The sequence below is a fragment of the Amphiura filiformis genome, chromosome 6 (assembly GCF_039555335.1).
Source record: "Amphiura filiformis chromosome 6, Afil_fr2py, whole genome shotgun sequence".
Classification (NCBI taxonomy): Eukaryota; Metazoa; Echinodermata; class Ophiuroidea; order Amphilepidida; family Amphiuridae; genus Amphiura; species Amphiura filiformis.
The window spans coordinates 74,126,982-74,140,274 of record NC_092633.1 but is presented as its reverse complement, the minus strand read 5'-3'; the positions used below and the strand labels follow the sequence as shown (position 1 = coordinate 74,140,274).

At 36.7% G+C, this 13,293-nt stretch overlaps 1 protein-coding gene across 5 annotated transcripts in view; it reads left to right on the top strand.

Annotated features, from left to right (window-relative positions):
* Positions 1-13,293, top strand: part of LOC140156016 (uncharacterized) — a 69,024-nt gene that overhangs the window by 15,874 nt on the left and 39,857 nt on the right. For 2 of the 5 annotated variants that reach the window (XM_072179108.1, XM_072179107.1), the window contains exons 3-8: positions 896-969; positions 2,342-2,401; positions 2,824-2,913; positions 3,510-3,611; positions 5,087-5,179; positions 5,959-6,054. In XM_072179108.1, the coding sequence (XP_072035209.1) occupies positions 896-969; positions 2,342-2,401; positions 2,824-2,913; positions 3,510-3,611; positions 5,087-5,179; positions 5,959-6,054 (515 nt within the window). Of the gene's footprint in view, positions 1-895; positions 970-2,341; positions 2,402-2,823; positions 2,914-3,509; positions 3,612-5,086; positions 5,180-5,958; positions 6,055-7,082; positions 7,200-7,914; positions 8,029-12,528; positions 12,655-13,293 lie in introns of all 5 variants that reach the window. The other 3 variants (XM_072179105.1, XM_072179106.1, XM_072179110.1) reach the window with 3 other exon arrangements.

Sequence of the window (13,293 nt, the reverse complement as noted above, 5' to 3'; positions counted from 1 at the left end):
TCGAATTAAACAATTCATCGAGTGGCCATGGGCAGCGCCATTAGACATGTTACAAGACTACCAAGTGACAGGTGATGGGCGTACCCACACAATTGAATAGGCACTTTTTTGATAATTTTCACCAAGGTTACTCAAAACTTACCTAGCTAATTTATTATACATCAGGGGTCTCTGCCTTTTTAATATGTTATGAAAAACTTAATTTTAAAAATATCTACCGACGGAAATAAAAATCCAACGACGGATAGTCTTGTTATGCTCTCACAAACTTAGAAAAAAATCTGAAAAATCCAACATTTTGGTCTAAAACATGCCCAAGGTTACTGCTGTCCCATTCAAAAGTACAGGAAGACCACCTACAGCGTTGAGGTCAACTTTCTAGACTTCCTGTCTACTGGCAGTAATGGCTACTACCCAGTGCTAACATCAATGAATTGTTTAATTCGAATTAATCAATTCGATATTATAGACTGATCAAGAAATGAAGCATCGCATTGATAGAAGAGGGCATTAATATGTACTGTATGTTCAACATTTGCAAGCTTGATGGAGAGGATATTTCAGGGTTCTGGGCTTCCTGATTGTCAACGAGGGTGGGAGCTCTCAGGAAATTAGGCGTCTTGGTATATAACTAAAGCACCTGCCATTTGGAAAGATCGACGAATTTCTAGAGCCATAATCCATGTTATGAATACCCCATTTCCTAACTCTCCCTACATTAAATGTGACACAACATCCTTTTTCAAGGAATAAAAACAGAGACCAGCTCTCAGTTTACATCTAGAGACCAGCTCTATAAATCCCCTACATGTCTACTATTCCAACGGCCCATTGCGGAGATTAAAAAATGATAAAAACAAGATAACATTTTAATTATTACCACTTTTGTTTACAGAGCAACAGTTGCAGTAACCGCCAATGGCATTGAAACACTCTATTATGGAGTAACAAGTAGTCCAGTTTCCCCAGGTATGTGCATGAGTTGAGTTTCAGGAGCACGTGTGGCCGAGTGGATAAGGCGCCCGACTCATAATCCATAGGTTGCGAGTTCGAGCCCCGCTCGTGCCAACGTGTTGTGTCCTTGGGCAAGGCACTTTATCCTCATTGCCTACTGGGGGATGGGTTTGGGTTGGATTGGATGTTTGTATAGTTGTTTGTTTCAATGTTGCAATATTGGCGCTGATTAAGCTGCTGCCTGCAAATTGCATTGTGTCTGTTTAGGTAAGTTAATGTACAATTCTAGCAATTTGACCTGCGGGTCACCATTAGAGTTTGAAATAAAACCTTTCTTTTTCTTCAGGCGAGTCGAAACAAACAGCCGATTTTAAAAAAGAAACTGAAAGGGGCGAGTTGCCTCACGTAGTTAACCTCTCGCGGGCCTCCCCACGTATGGTATATTTGCCCGGGTGGGGTACTCAGTACAAATGACCATATGGGGACGTGCCATATAGCATTTTCGGCCTTTCGGTATATCAACGACCCCTTTAGTTCAAAGCCTATTTTGGTATATGAATGGGTCCTTTTTTCAAAATGTTCTCATTTTTTTCGGAAAATAGCCCAATTTTCCCTTAATCTATCCAAAATTTTCGAAATTTTCCCAAAATTTTGGAAAAATTCGTAAAAACTAAGACAATTTGGGTTAAATTAGGCCAAAAATTTTGACTTTTGGTATATCAATGAGTCCAAATTTCTTGAAAAATTGGTATATTTATGGGTCCACTTTCAAATTCTCAGCGGCACGTCCCTACCAAAACCAAACTTGAGTATTCCCCCCCCCGGGTATATTTGTCCCTATTGTTGAGTAACAGAAGAGCTGACAAGGCCCAAATTTCCGAATTTCCCTATAATTTGGCAAATTTACTAAATTCTTAAAAGAAATAATTTCGAGTTTCTTTTTTGTAATATGTTGTATATTTTTAACGTAAATTCAAAATCGAGAACTCTTCGGTGTAAGATGTTTTTCTGGTATCGTTGTATTTTCACTTTTGACATATTTGAGGAAAATGTATTTATTTGGACAAATTTGATGATTGTTTTAGTGCTTTCTGTACTTGTATAATATCCCCAAAGGCAATCAGACCTATTTTGGCTGTTATAGATGGGAAATTTGCTCTTACGGCAATAGATTTCCAAATAGCTTTTTTGGCACTTAAAATAAATCCGGCTATGAACTATATAATAATTCGCCCCGTGAATTGGCAGACCTTATCTCTGAATACGAGGGACTTGCTCTGCCTAACTCGCCTTTTAGACTTTCTGTATAATACCCGCCCTATCTTATGAAAATGTTTTAGTCAAAATGTTAAAATATTTGAATTTATTATGTCATTTATTGCTGCAGTTTCATGTCCTGGAGTAGCCTGTCAAAACGGAGGTGTTTGTAACAATGGTTTTTGTTCAGGTACAAGTATTACAAGTACAATCTTTTGTTTAAAATCATATTTTTTCCCTTTTTATTCAGAGGAAAAAAACATTTATTCAAGTTAAACTTTAAACAGAGGTAAACATTAATTATACACATGATACGCAATGATATTACATGATACACATGATGAAATATAATTTCATATACACAGAGTCAGAGAAGCTCTCACACAACGCTATGCAAGTATACAGAACCTCACATTACGAGGTTCTGCCACTACACATCGCCATGCAAAAACCTCTCCGCGTGTATGAGGGTCTAAATCTTATTCTCTACAAAATCATATTTTATTGCAAGTGTATCTCAGTATCTTAAAACGTACACACATGTAAGTCTTAGTCAAAATAGAATCGCATCTTATACTCCAAATTCATTTATCATTATTTTGTTTCTTGCAGTTCCATGCCCTGTGTGTCAAAACGGTGGTTTTTGTGCTTGTGGTGTTTGTAACTGTGTCAATGGATACTCTGGAGACTCATGTGAAAGAGGTAAAAACAATCTGCTCAAGTAAAAAGAATTGTGTCAAAAAACAATTCCTACATTGTACACGGGTCTGTGGTCAAACTATGTTTTAGATTTTTCTCACACACAATTGTAATTCAGCATCGAAGTGGTTATTGGTTACCGGATCACGCTATTTTGGTAGGCCTTCGAGTGTCATAAACTTTATGTGGTGATTGTTTCGATCGCGGTTCATTACTCAAGCACGTGATCCCGTTGACATAGTAACATTACGTAACTTCGATACTGAGATACTGAATTGAATCGCTGCATCTTACTAAAAAAACATGATGAAGTCTTTAGTCAAATTAGAAAATGATCTTATAATACTCGAATTTTGTTTATTGCAGTCATCTATTTGAAATAATAACAACCGGTACCCGACGTGTGGCTTATTTTGAAGATAACAAATGCCAAAATTGAATAGATTTTGATGAGTGTATTCATCGTATGCCAGAAAACCGTTGAGTGATATGAAAAGACTTTTATTTCGTTGTATTTTAAAAACACAATCACGTTTTCTAATAGACAATTAAAACCTTGAGTCTATAAATCAATTTCATTTATCACCTGTTTCTTGCAGCTCCTCAAAATCCATGCCCTGGAATCTGTCAAAACGGTGGTTTTTGTTCGAATGGTGTTTGTAGTTGTATCAATGGATACTCTGGAACGTTATGTGAAACAGGTAAAGTATAGGCAAATCGCAAATGTATCTCCGCATCTTTCAAAATAATATTCAAGTTTTGGATATTAAATTATCGATTATCGTATCTTATGATTTCGCAAACAATTGAAAAATTTAAACACTTGGACACAAATGAATCAACTTCTATAGTGATCCGTTTGCCATTGTCGTTACAAGTTGCATTGTATTAAGATGTGGCTTAAAGGAGGATGTCCCATAGCAGTCACGTTAGCTCAATCGGTATGGCGTTAGACTCCGTTTTATTGGTATTATTAGGCGATTTGAGTTGAGCCTGGCGCAGTCCCCGGCGCAGTCCCTGTTTGTTCTCGTGAAAAATGGACCAACTTGAAATTCTCCTGGGCAAGAACATGAAGGAACTAAATGCTGACAATACTGTCTCGTGGAACTAATTCTGGTTGCAACAGATTGTATAGGACGTGTTCTTCTCAGCTGCAAGTCCCATTATTACTAAATTGGGTCACCGTGGCCAGCGAATTCTTGTTAGGGGCTGTGCAATAATTATGAGCCCCCCGGGGGGGGTACAATTTTCGAATGGTTCGCCAAAAATTGCTTGCCCTCCCTCTCGGCTCGCCAAAATCGCTTGCTCCCCCTCTCGGCCCGCCAAAATTCTTTGCCTCCCCTTGAACATGCCAAATTTTTGGGATCCCAAATTCCAAAATTTGCATATTCAAGCGTTTCCGTACCGTTTTCCTAAGCCATTTGAGAGCGTTTTATTAAAAAGGCGCCCGTGAATGCGTGCCAAAATTGCTTGCCCCCCCCTTTCGGCTCGCCAAAATTTCTCCCCCAATTTTACCCTCCCCAGGGCTCATAATTATTGCACAGCCCCTTAAGTGTACTAAGGCTTGTGGTGTATGCCTGTGTGTAGCGCACTATAAATCACCGTGACTTTCTTTTTCTTTTTTGACAACCTCATCCCCTTCACTCATTGTGCCTGCTTTAAATGAAATACACTGTAGGACGATTCTTCCTCACCCGTTGTTGCTGCTACTTCTGTTCCTCTCCCTAAGTCTCACCACGTTATCCTCTCTTATAAGCGGATATACGTCTAATTTGCTCCTAGAAGTTTTGATTTTGATCAATTCAATTGGTATCAATTTATTCCGTGTCCATATTCAGTATTCAGCTTTCCAAAAATACTTGTCGTTTGGTGAGATGGTGTTCCATAAAAAGCGGGCCCAGCGCATGTTGTGATGTTTCAAAATGTTTTCACCAACCATTCAGTATTTGAAAGCTCCAATTTTAGCTATCAAATGCAAAACAGTTCATTTGATCAAATTGTTCTGAAGATATCATATCGAATGTAAAAATGATGTGCGTATTTTTGCCATAAAACCATCGAGTGATATGAGAAGACATTTATTTCGTGGTATTTTAAAAAACATAATCACGTTTTCAAATAGACAATTTAAACCTTGAGTCTATAATCAATTTCATTTATCATCTGATTCTTGCAGCTCCATGCCCTGGAATCTGTCTAAACGGTGGTTTTTGTTCGAATGGTGTTTGTAGTTGTGTCAATGGATACTATGGAACGTTATGTGGAACAGGTAAAGTATTATAGGCCTACTGTTCAAATAAAACCACATTAATGCAAAATCATGTTTGATGTTTTATTAGCGCAATTGCAAATGTATCTCCGCATCTTTCAAAATAATATTCAAGTTTTGGATATCAATTGATCGATTATCGTATTTTATGAATCTGCAAAAAATTTAAAAATTTGGACACTTGTTTACATAAATGAATCAACTCCTATTGTGATCCGTATTTTGTGGTTGTGGTTACAAGTTGCATTATAAACATCTCAAAAAAAGTAACTAACCCCCCTTGAAAAAAGGGACTATTGTATTACAAATCTGAAAAATGCGTTTTGACACCTCATTTGATACGATAGTCTAGAAAACAATAAAACACCGGTCAATTTAATGTAGTTAGGTCCAGATTTGAAAGTTGCACTTACATAAAATTATTAACTTATTATTACACAGATTTCCTTCCATTACACCGAATACAAAATCAATACAATTTACTGCAACTTTCAAATATTGGGTTACATTGATTTAAACGTACGCTGTGACGTCAATATTTAGTCAATTGCTACAAATGAGGTGTCAAAATGTGCAGAAATAAATTCTGCTTCCAACGCATTTTACAGATTTTTAATGCAATCACCCGTTTTAGAATAATGGTCATTATTTAAGGGGGGTTAGTTACTTTTTTTTTAGATGTTTATTAAGATGTGACTTAAATGCGGCTGTCAGATTTCAAATAGACAATTAAAACCTTGAGTCTATAATCAATTTCATTTATCATCTGATTCTTGCAGCTCCAGCATGCCCTGGAACCTGTCTAAACGGTGGGGTTTGTTCGAATGGTGTTTGTAGTTGTGCCAATGGATTCTCTGGAACGTTATGTGAAACAGGTAAAGTATATGCCTACTGTTCAAATAAACCGCATTTATGCCAAACCATGTTTGATGTTTTATCAGCGCAATTTCAAATGTATCTCAAAAAAGGTCATTAAAAAAATCAGGTATTTGCATTTAAAACATTAGTTGTGCTAACATACTGTGTAATTGATAAGACCATGCGATTTAACAATGTCGCTTCTTGGCTGCTTGTTTTCTTGTTTTAATAATAAAAGTACTTAATTAGAATTTCATACAATTATTCTTCGTTTAAAGCTGTTCCAACAATGTCTAATATGTAACGTTTTTGTAAGGATCATTGATGTCGCCTTTAATTTGGTATAAATCATACAGACGTCAGTTAAGTGATACATGATTTCAAAACCACAGCAGCAGATAGGTGTATCCCATCATGCTCTGAAGTACCACAGTAGAACTGCACATGCCATAGAAAGTGTGCACAAAATCCCTCACTTCAACTTCCAATTACTCGCTTATATCAGGGGAGTTAAGACTTTTGTTTGAAAAAATATGATCTCCAAAATATTGTGAAACTAACCATAGCTCTCAATATCTAAGCCGCTCTTACTTATGTTTTGTATGTATTTGCTATGGAGCAAGCAGATGCATGATGGGATACTCCCTTCAGCTGCTGTGTTTCAAAACACTTCGAACTGGAATGAGAAAAATAGTGCATTATAATTATAGTTACTACTATCATATAATCACGGTAATGTTGTCCCAAAAATGGTTCACTGAGCATAATTAATTTACCAAGTCGGTGTAAACCCATTACCACGTAAGGTGACCTAGACCCATTACATACATATCTAGGAAATTATCAATCTCAATACCCTGGTGAAAAGGCAGTAAAAGAGGTTGCGATTCTTAGGTGAACTCTTACTTCTACGCGTACGCCAGTTAAATCAATTGTTGAACATCAGTAGAGTGAGTTTGAATTGATTTCACTGACGTAGGCGTAGACGGTAGTTTTGGCGCAAGGAATAGCAATTTGTCAACTATATCATAACTCTTCACTTCAGACTTCAGATTTAATCCATGTTTCTTCAATCCATGTCTGAATGGAGCCACGTGTGTTCAAACTGAATCTTCGTACATGTGTCTGTGTACGGAAGCCTGGATAGGGGTACACTGTGAGGGTAAGACCATGATCTATCGGAATCTTGTTATGTTCAGTAGTTTAAAATAGCTTGTCTTTGTTGAAGGTAGATGTTATTTCAAGTTTAGGCCGATTATCTCTTCTAAAGGTGCTTTGAGATATTTAAGCCATTGTCTGTCTTGCTAAGACAGTTGCTGACATCAACCTCATTTGTACCTATTGCCTAACAGTCAGTTCTGATTTTGTGATTTCTTACCATAACACCAACTCCATCCTGGGACGATTTATATACCATAGATAAGAGGGATAGAAGTCTTATGTCCCACAAACACAGCACCCTGTGTGTTTTTGTTTAAAATATGTTCTATGCACTTAATTTGGGAAATCAGTTGTATTTTGCCTGTATTAGTCCGAGCTCAAACGCGATTAAAATATCTCCATTGTTTGATATGTGACGTTTTTGTTTTCTCTGAACTCTATGTTCTTGTTTCATTTTGCCGTTGTTCAATTTGTTAGATAATATTAAACATGTTTACAAAAATGGGTCCTGTTGCGTAGTGCTCCTCATCTCTCATGTGTACATGGAATGATGACTTCTCATTGGCTCGTGGATCCAACCAACTGGATCTATTAGTGTCTCGCAGATACAATTACCCTTTTAACGCAACTTTCACTTCGTAACATATTTTCTTCATTTTTTACATTTCAAATGTGACATTATCTTGTGTGTGATTTATTGCCGTTCACCTTTTCAGTTTTGGCTAATGCGTGTTTAAGCAATCCATGCTTGAATAATGGAGAGTGTTACATGAGTGGACCTGACTTTGTCTGCCAATGCCCACCTGCCTGGACCGGAACAGTTTGTGGAAGTAAGAGCAGAGAAATCTGGAAATTGCAAACTGTCATTAACACTTCCTCGTCTGCTTATTTGAAGCTATAGTTGACTTCGATGTTGTAGTTGTTTGTTCTGTTGTTGATTTGGGTAATACATTGTCTTCTATACATATTGTGTTACTTTCAAGCTAGTGTCAGCCTATTGAGAAATCTTAGTGTATAGCTCAATTATTATGTTGATTTATATACGATAAATTATTTTGCTTGTGTCTAAATGGTCTTTGTTTTGTTAATTATACACACATCGATTTACATCCTTGTTGCAGGGGATACGATTGACCATATTTGATTCATGTTATTTTTAGTAGTTTGTATTTTAGTATCCTATAACTTGCTTATAGTTGTTTAGACTTTCAAAACTTAAAGGGTCCGTCCGCTCTGATGCAATTTACAATTTGCTTGGTATATGTTATGTTGCAGCTACAAGCGGAGTCAGTTGTTGGAACATTGTCTAACGCATGTTGTTTGTTAGCGTTGCTACTTAACATGCTTAACTGTGCTATTCTCTGCCTCGTCTCATTAGAATCTGCTCTAAACCATGACTGTCTAAAATAAGTATAACTACAATGTGTTGGGACGATTTTGGATAGGGCAGTGTAAATAAGCCCCCACTCCCCCGATCAATGTTGAATCCCTATTTGGCACCAAATAAACTTCTATTTCAGTACGTTGAAAATAACGTAAATAAGGCCATAATATTGTGCACGTTTCCATAAGTGTCCCAACACATTTTGACGAGGATTGTAGCTGTGTCCCACCATCGCCTAGAAAATCCAAATATCGTCCGTAGTAATTCTGACGCTTATTTGAAAAGGTGTGTGGTTAAATCCCGTGGTTAAATACGTAACATTCGATAATCATCTCCTAGTTGCTTATTTATCCTAAGTTATGTAATTTCTACTGTTTTAAAAACCAACTTATGTCTCGCAGTTTTAGCTACAGCATGCAATCCGGATCCCTGCCTTAATGGAGGAGTGTGCTTCATGGCCGCACCCAATAATCTGGCTGATTTCTATTGTGCATGTCCGACTGCATGGACTGGATCACGGTGTGGAAGTAAGCAGAATATGTGTCTTTCTGTGCAGGTTGGGGAACGCTTAATGTATGTTTCACGTTTATGGATATTACGTGGTTTATGTGTGATTTTTAAAGGTTGTCAGATCCCGGTGGATGCTTATATGTCCTTATTCAAAACTTGTCAAATTGAAGCACCTTTAAATGGATGGTTTTTGTATTTTAACGGGTTGTGATGATGTACCTGTGAATAATGTTGTCCTAACTTTTCCAGGTGACGTGCCAACGCCCGGTACCGTTAACATGGTTAAAGTCTCGCTATATGTAGGCTAGGATCCTGTGTCATATACTGTGGTACCCAAAAAGGTGGCTTTGTTACATTTTGAAGTGCAGCTTGGATTTCAAAACACTGTCTCTTGAGTATTCCTTCACTTAGAAGATTCAATTAGGTCTTAAATTGAGACTAATTTATTCTAGATTACTCATGTTTTTATCCTGTTTTAAAATATTTTTAAATTATTTTCTTATGACGTTTGCCATGAAATGTGCCAAGGGTGGCCGAGGATTAGGGGGAGGGATTCATATCGTAAATTTGATTTAAAACCCCATTAAAATTTGAATCTAGTAAAAAATGTCTAAATGGACTCCCAGACATCTAAACCAAGTAAATAAATACAGAAGTTCATTTAAAAGACCAATACTTGCTCAAAATGATTGTAAATGTGGAAAAAAGAGGTGGGGTTACATCCTCCCTACTTTGTGATTGTTTTTGCCCTCACTCTCTCATTTTTTAAACGATTTCCTTAAAAAATGTGTCAAAATGCTCAGGAGGATGAACCACTTCAAATGAGATGTGTAGGTAAAATGTTGGAACCATTTAATTTTTTTACTATGTAACACAAAGGTACCCCAGGTTGTGACACAAGACCCTATACATTATATAGTTGATGTTGTAGTTAATTGTTTGTTGTTGTTGTTGATTTGGGTCATATTGTTCTTTATTAAATCATTTTGCTAGTGTCCAAATGTTCTTTGTTTTATACACATCGATTTACATCCTTGTTGCAGCGGATACGATTGATAATTTTGATTCTTGCCATTTTTAGTAGGCCTAGATTGAGGCCTATAGCATTGTATAGCGGAGTGTTGTTCGAAGTGTTGAAGATCTAACATCGTCTATAACGCATGTTGTTTGTTGACGTTGCTACTTAAGCATGTTGAACTTTGCTATTCTCTGTCTCGTATCATTAGAACCTGCTCTAAAACATGACTGTCTAAAGGCATAGGTTTAAATACAACATGTTGGGACATTTGTTAGGGCAGTGTAAATAAGGCCCCACTCCCCGATCAATGTTGAATCCTACTTTGGCACCAAAGGAACGTCTATTTCAGCACGTTAAAAATAACGTATAAGGCCATAATATATTGCACATTTCCATAAGTGTCCCAACACATTTTGACGAGGATTGTAGCTGTGTTCCACCATCACCTAGAAAATCCAAATATCGTCCGTAGTAATACTGACGCTTATTTGAAAAAGGTGTGTGGTTAAATCCCGTGGTTAAATACGTAACATTCGATAATCATCTCCTAGTTGCTTATTTATCCCAAGTTATGTAATTTCTACTGTTTTAAAAATCAACTTATGTCTCGCAGTTTTAGCTACAGCATGCAATCCGGATCCCTGCCTTAATGGAGGAGTGTGCTTCATGGCCGCACCCAATAATCTGGGTGCATTCTATTGTGCATGTCCGACTGCATGGACTGGATCACGGTGTGGAAGTAAGCAGAATATGTGTCTTTCTGTGCAGGTTGGGGAAACCTTGATGTATGTTTCACGTTTATGAACATCAAGAGGTTTATATGTGTGAGTTTAAAATGTTGTAAGATCCTGTGTATGTCCTTATGTAAAAATTTGTCAAAAGTGATGGTTTCTGCAGTTTTTGTACGAGTTGTGAATATCAAGTTTCCCAGGTGACGGGCCAACGGTACCGTTGAGGTCTTAAATATAACTACATGTACAGTATATAGCAGTGCCTGTGTGTGTTTTAACGGGTGTGAATATGTACCAGTGGATAAGATTTTGTCTTTAAATATCAGAAGTTGTCTAGGTTAAGTACCATTTATGTCTTGTCTGAAGTTTTCTTTAAAACTTGTCAAATTGTTTTTAGAGTCAAATAGAGATTATTATCTTGGTTACCCACCTGTTGAACATTTTGAAACTGAAAGTCAAGTCGTTTAAAACTGAATCTGGAACATGGAGTAGATGATCCTTAAATCAAGCACCATGTTAATTCTCTATTACCTTTGCAACACAGTACGGACTACCTGATGAACGAAGTAACATTAGGACATGCGACGATGTAGGTCATATTTTTCATATTTTTCATAACAAATGCAGTAATCAATGGTAATGGGAGGAGGCCACGGCAGAATATTTGTGAAGAGGATGCCACATTTGGCTTGCATTTAGCATTGGAATATCGGCCTGCCTGCCGACATATTGAACATTTCTGTTTACGTTGGATTTCATTGCGATACTGATTTACCTCAGATTTTAACAAGATATAATTTCTACGTTGATTATGTAGTTAGGGAAGCAAAACATATCAAATTGTGTTTGTTTACCAAACTGGAAAATGCATGTAGCGAAGCAGAAACACGCCCTTTGATTGGTATTACTTGTACTAACCTCTGTGGGAAAAGGCTAACTGTAATTGTATGCCCACATTCAAAGGAAACTTGTTGTAATTGGCTTCATGTTTTTATAACCGCTACTGTATGGTTTTGGTCATTTATAGCCATTTGTTTTAGATTTGCTAGTCCTTTATACAAAATGAAAAAATTAACACATTCCTAAAAGTTACTAATTGTGCATCAAATTTCAATTAGGTAACAGAATGATGTTCTTTACACTATGATGCCTCAGGTGTGTCAGTTAGTTTCAAATAGCTGTCATTTAAAAAGTTCTTCATATTGTCTCTTTCTATACAGTACCTTGCTGAATTTTTTTCTTGCCTTCCATAAATCAGTCATACATAGAAATTATGTCATGATGTTTTCATGGTTTCGGTTCGCGTATAGCTTTTCACTGCAACTTTGGAATCTGTATAATTAATTTGTTTTACATACAAAATATTCAAAAGGTCGTCATGTCAGGTAATTCTAGGGCTATGACATGAAGTATCAAAATAATGTACAATATAATCATGATAATCCGGTCTCTTTCTGCTGTTTGGCATCATTTGAGTTTTAAAAATGAATTTTTAATCAGAATTATAATGCACGCGTAAGTTGAGTAATAAAAAGGGCGGGTAGTTACTTTTGTGTGTGATTTGTTAAGTAGGATGCAGATATCTTTGTCTTTGGTTGTCTGTTTTTCTTGTCTGAATGAAAATTGAAAGAAAACTATGTTGTCTGGTTTAGTATCAAATCACACTGACATTTTTATTTGTTTCCAGTTTTATCATCCGCGTGTGACCCGAACCCATGCTTCAACGGAGGGATATGTTTTGCGAATGCATCTGATACTCGAACATCTTATTTCTGCGAATGTCCACAAGCCTGGACGGGATTAGTATGCGGATGTAAGAAGACCGTATAGAATGTACATGTATAGGCTATAGCTTCTTGTTGCAGTTGTTGGTGTTGTTTCTGTAGTCACTGTGAAGGACACTTTGATATGCATGGTCTTTTTCAAGCTTTGCTGTTGTTGTCGTCGTCGTCTTGGTTGAGTTGTTTTACGTGCTCCAAAACACATTGGTTTGGAGATTTTGAATTTGAAGTACATGTTGTTTTCAAAGTTGTCTGTCACGTTTTTCAGTCATTTTATCATTGATTGTGTTCATTGAACTATTCGTTAACTTGATTTATGCCTTTGTTGGGGATAGAAATGTAAATACATTCATTTGTATGATATGCACTGTGCAAAAATATCCTTTATTTTGTGGAGTACGTGTAGGCTTATTTCTTGGTGTGAACATTATATATCTTATAGCGTTCATTTGTTTCCTAGTTTTTTTCCTGCATTATTGTCATGTGAATGTGATGTTGTTTGAGTACCTGTCATTACACCATCTTTGTTTAAGAACAAGTTCACACTATTTGATAGTCTTCACGATTTTGTCACAGAATATGTTCTCTTTTTAAATGTCTAAATTTCAGCCAATTAAGGATTCTTTGTTTCCACACAAGTAGGACTCAAGTTTTTGCAAGAAAATGAACAT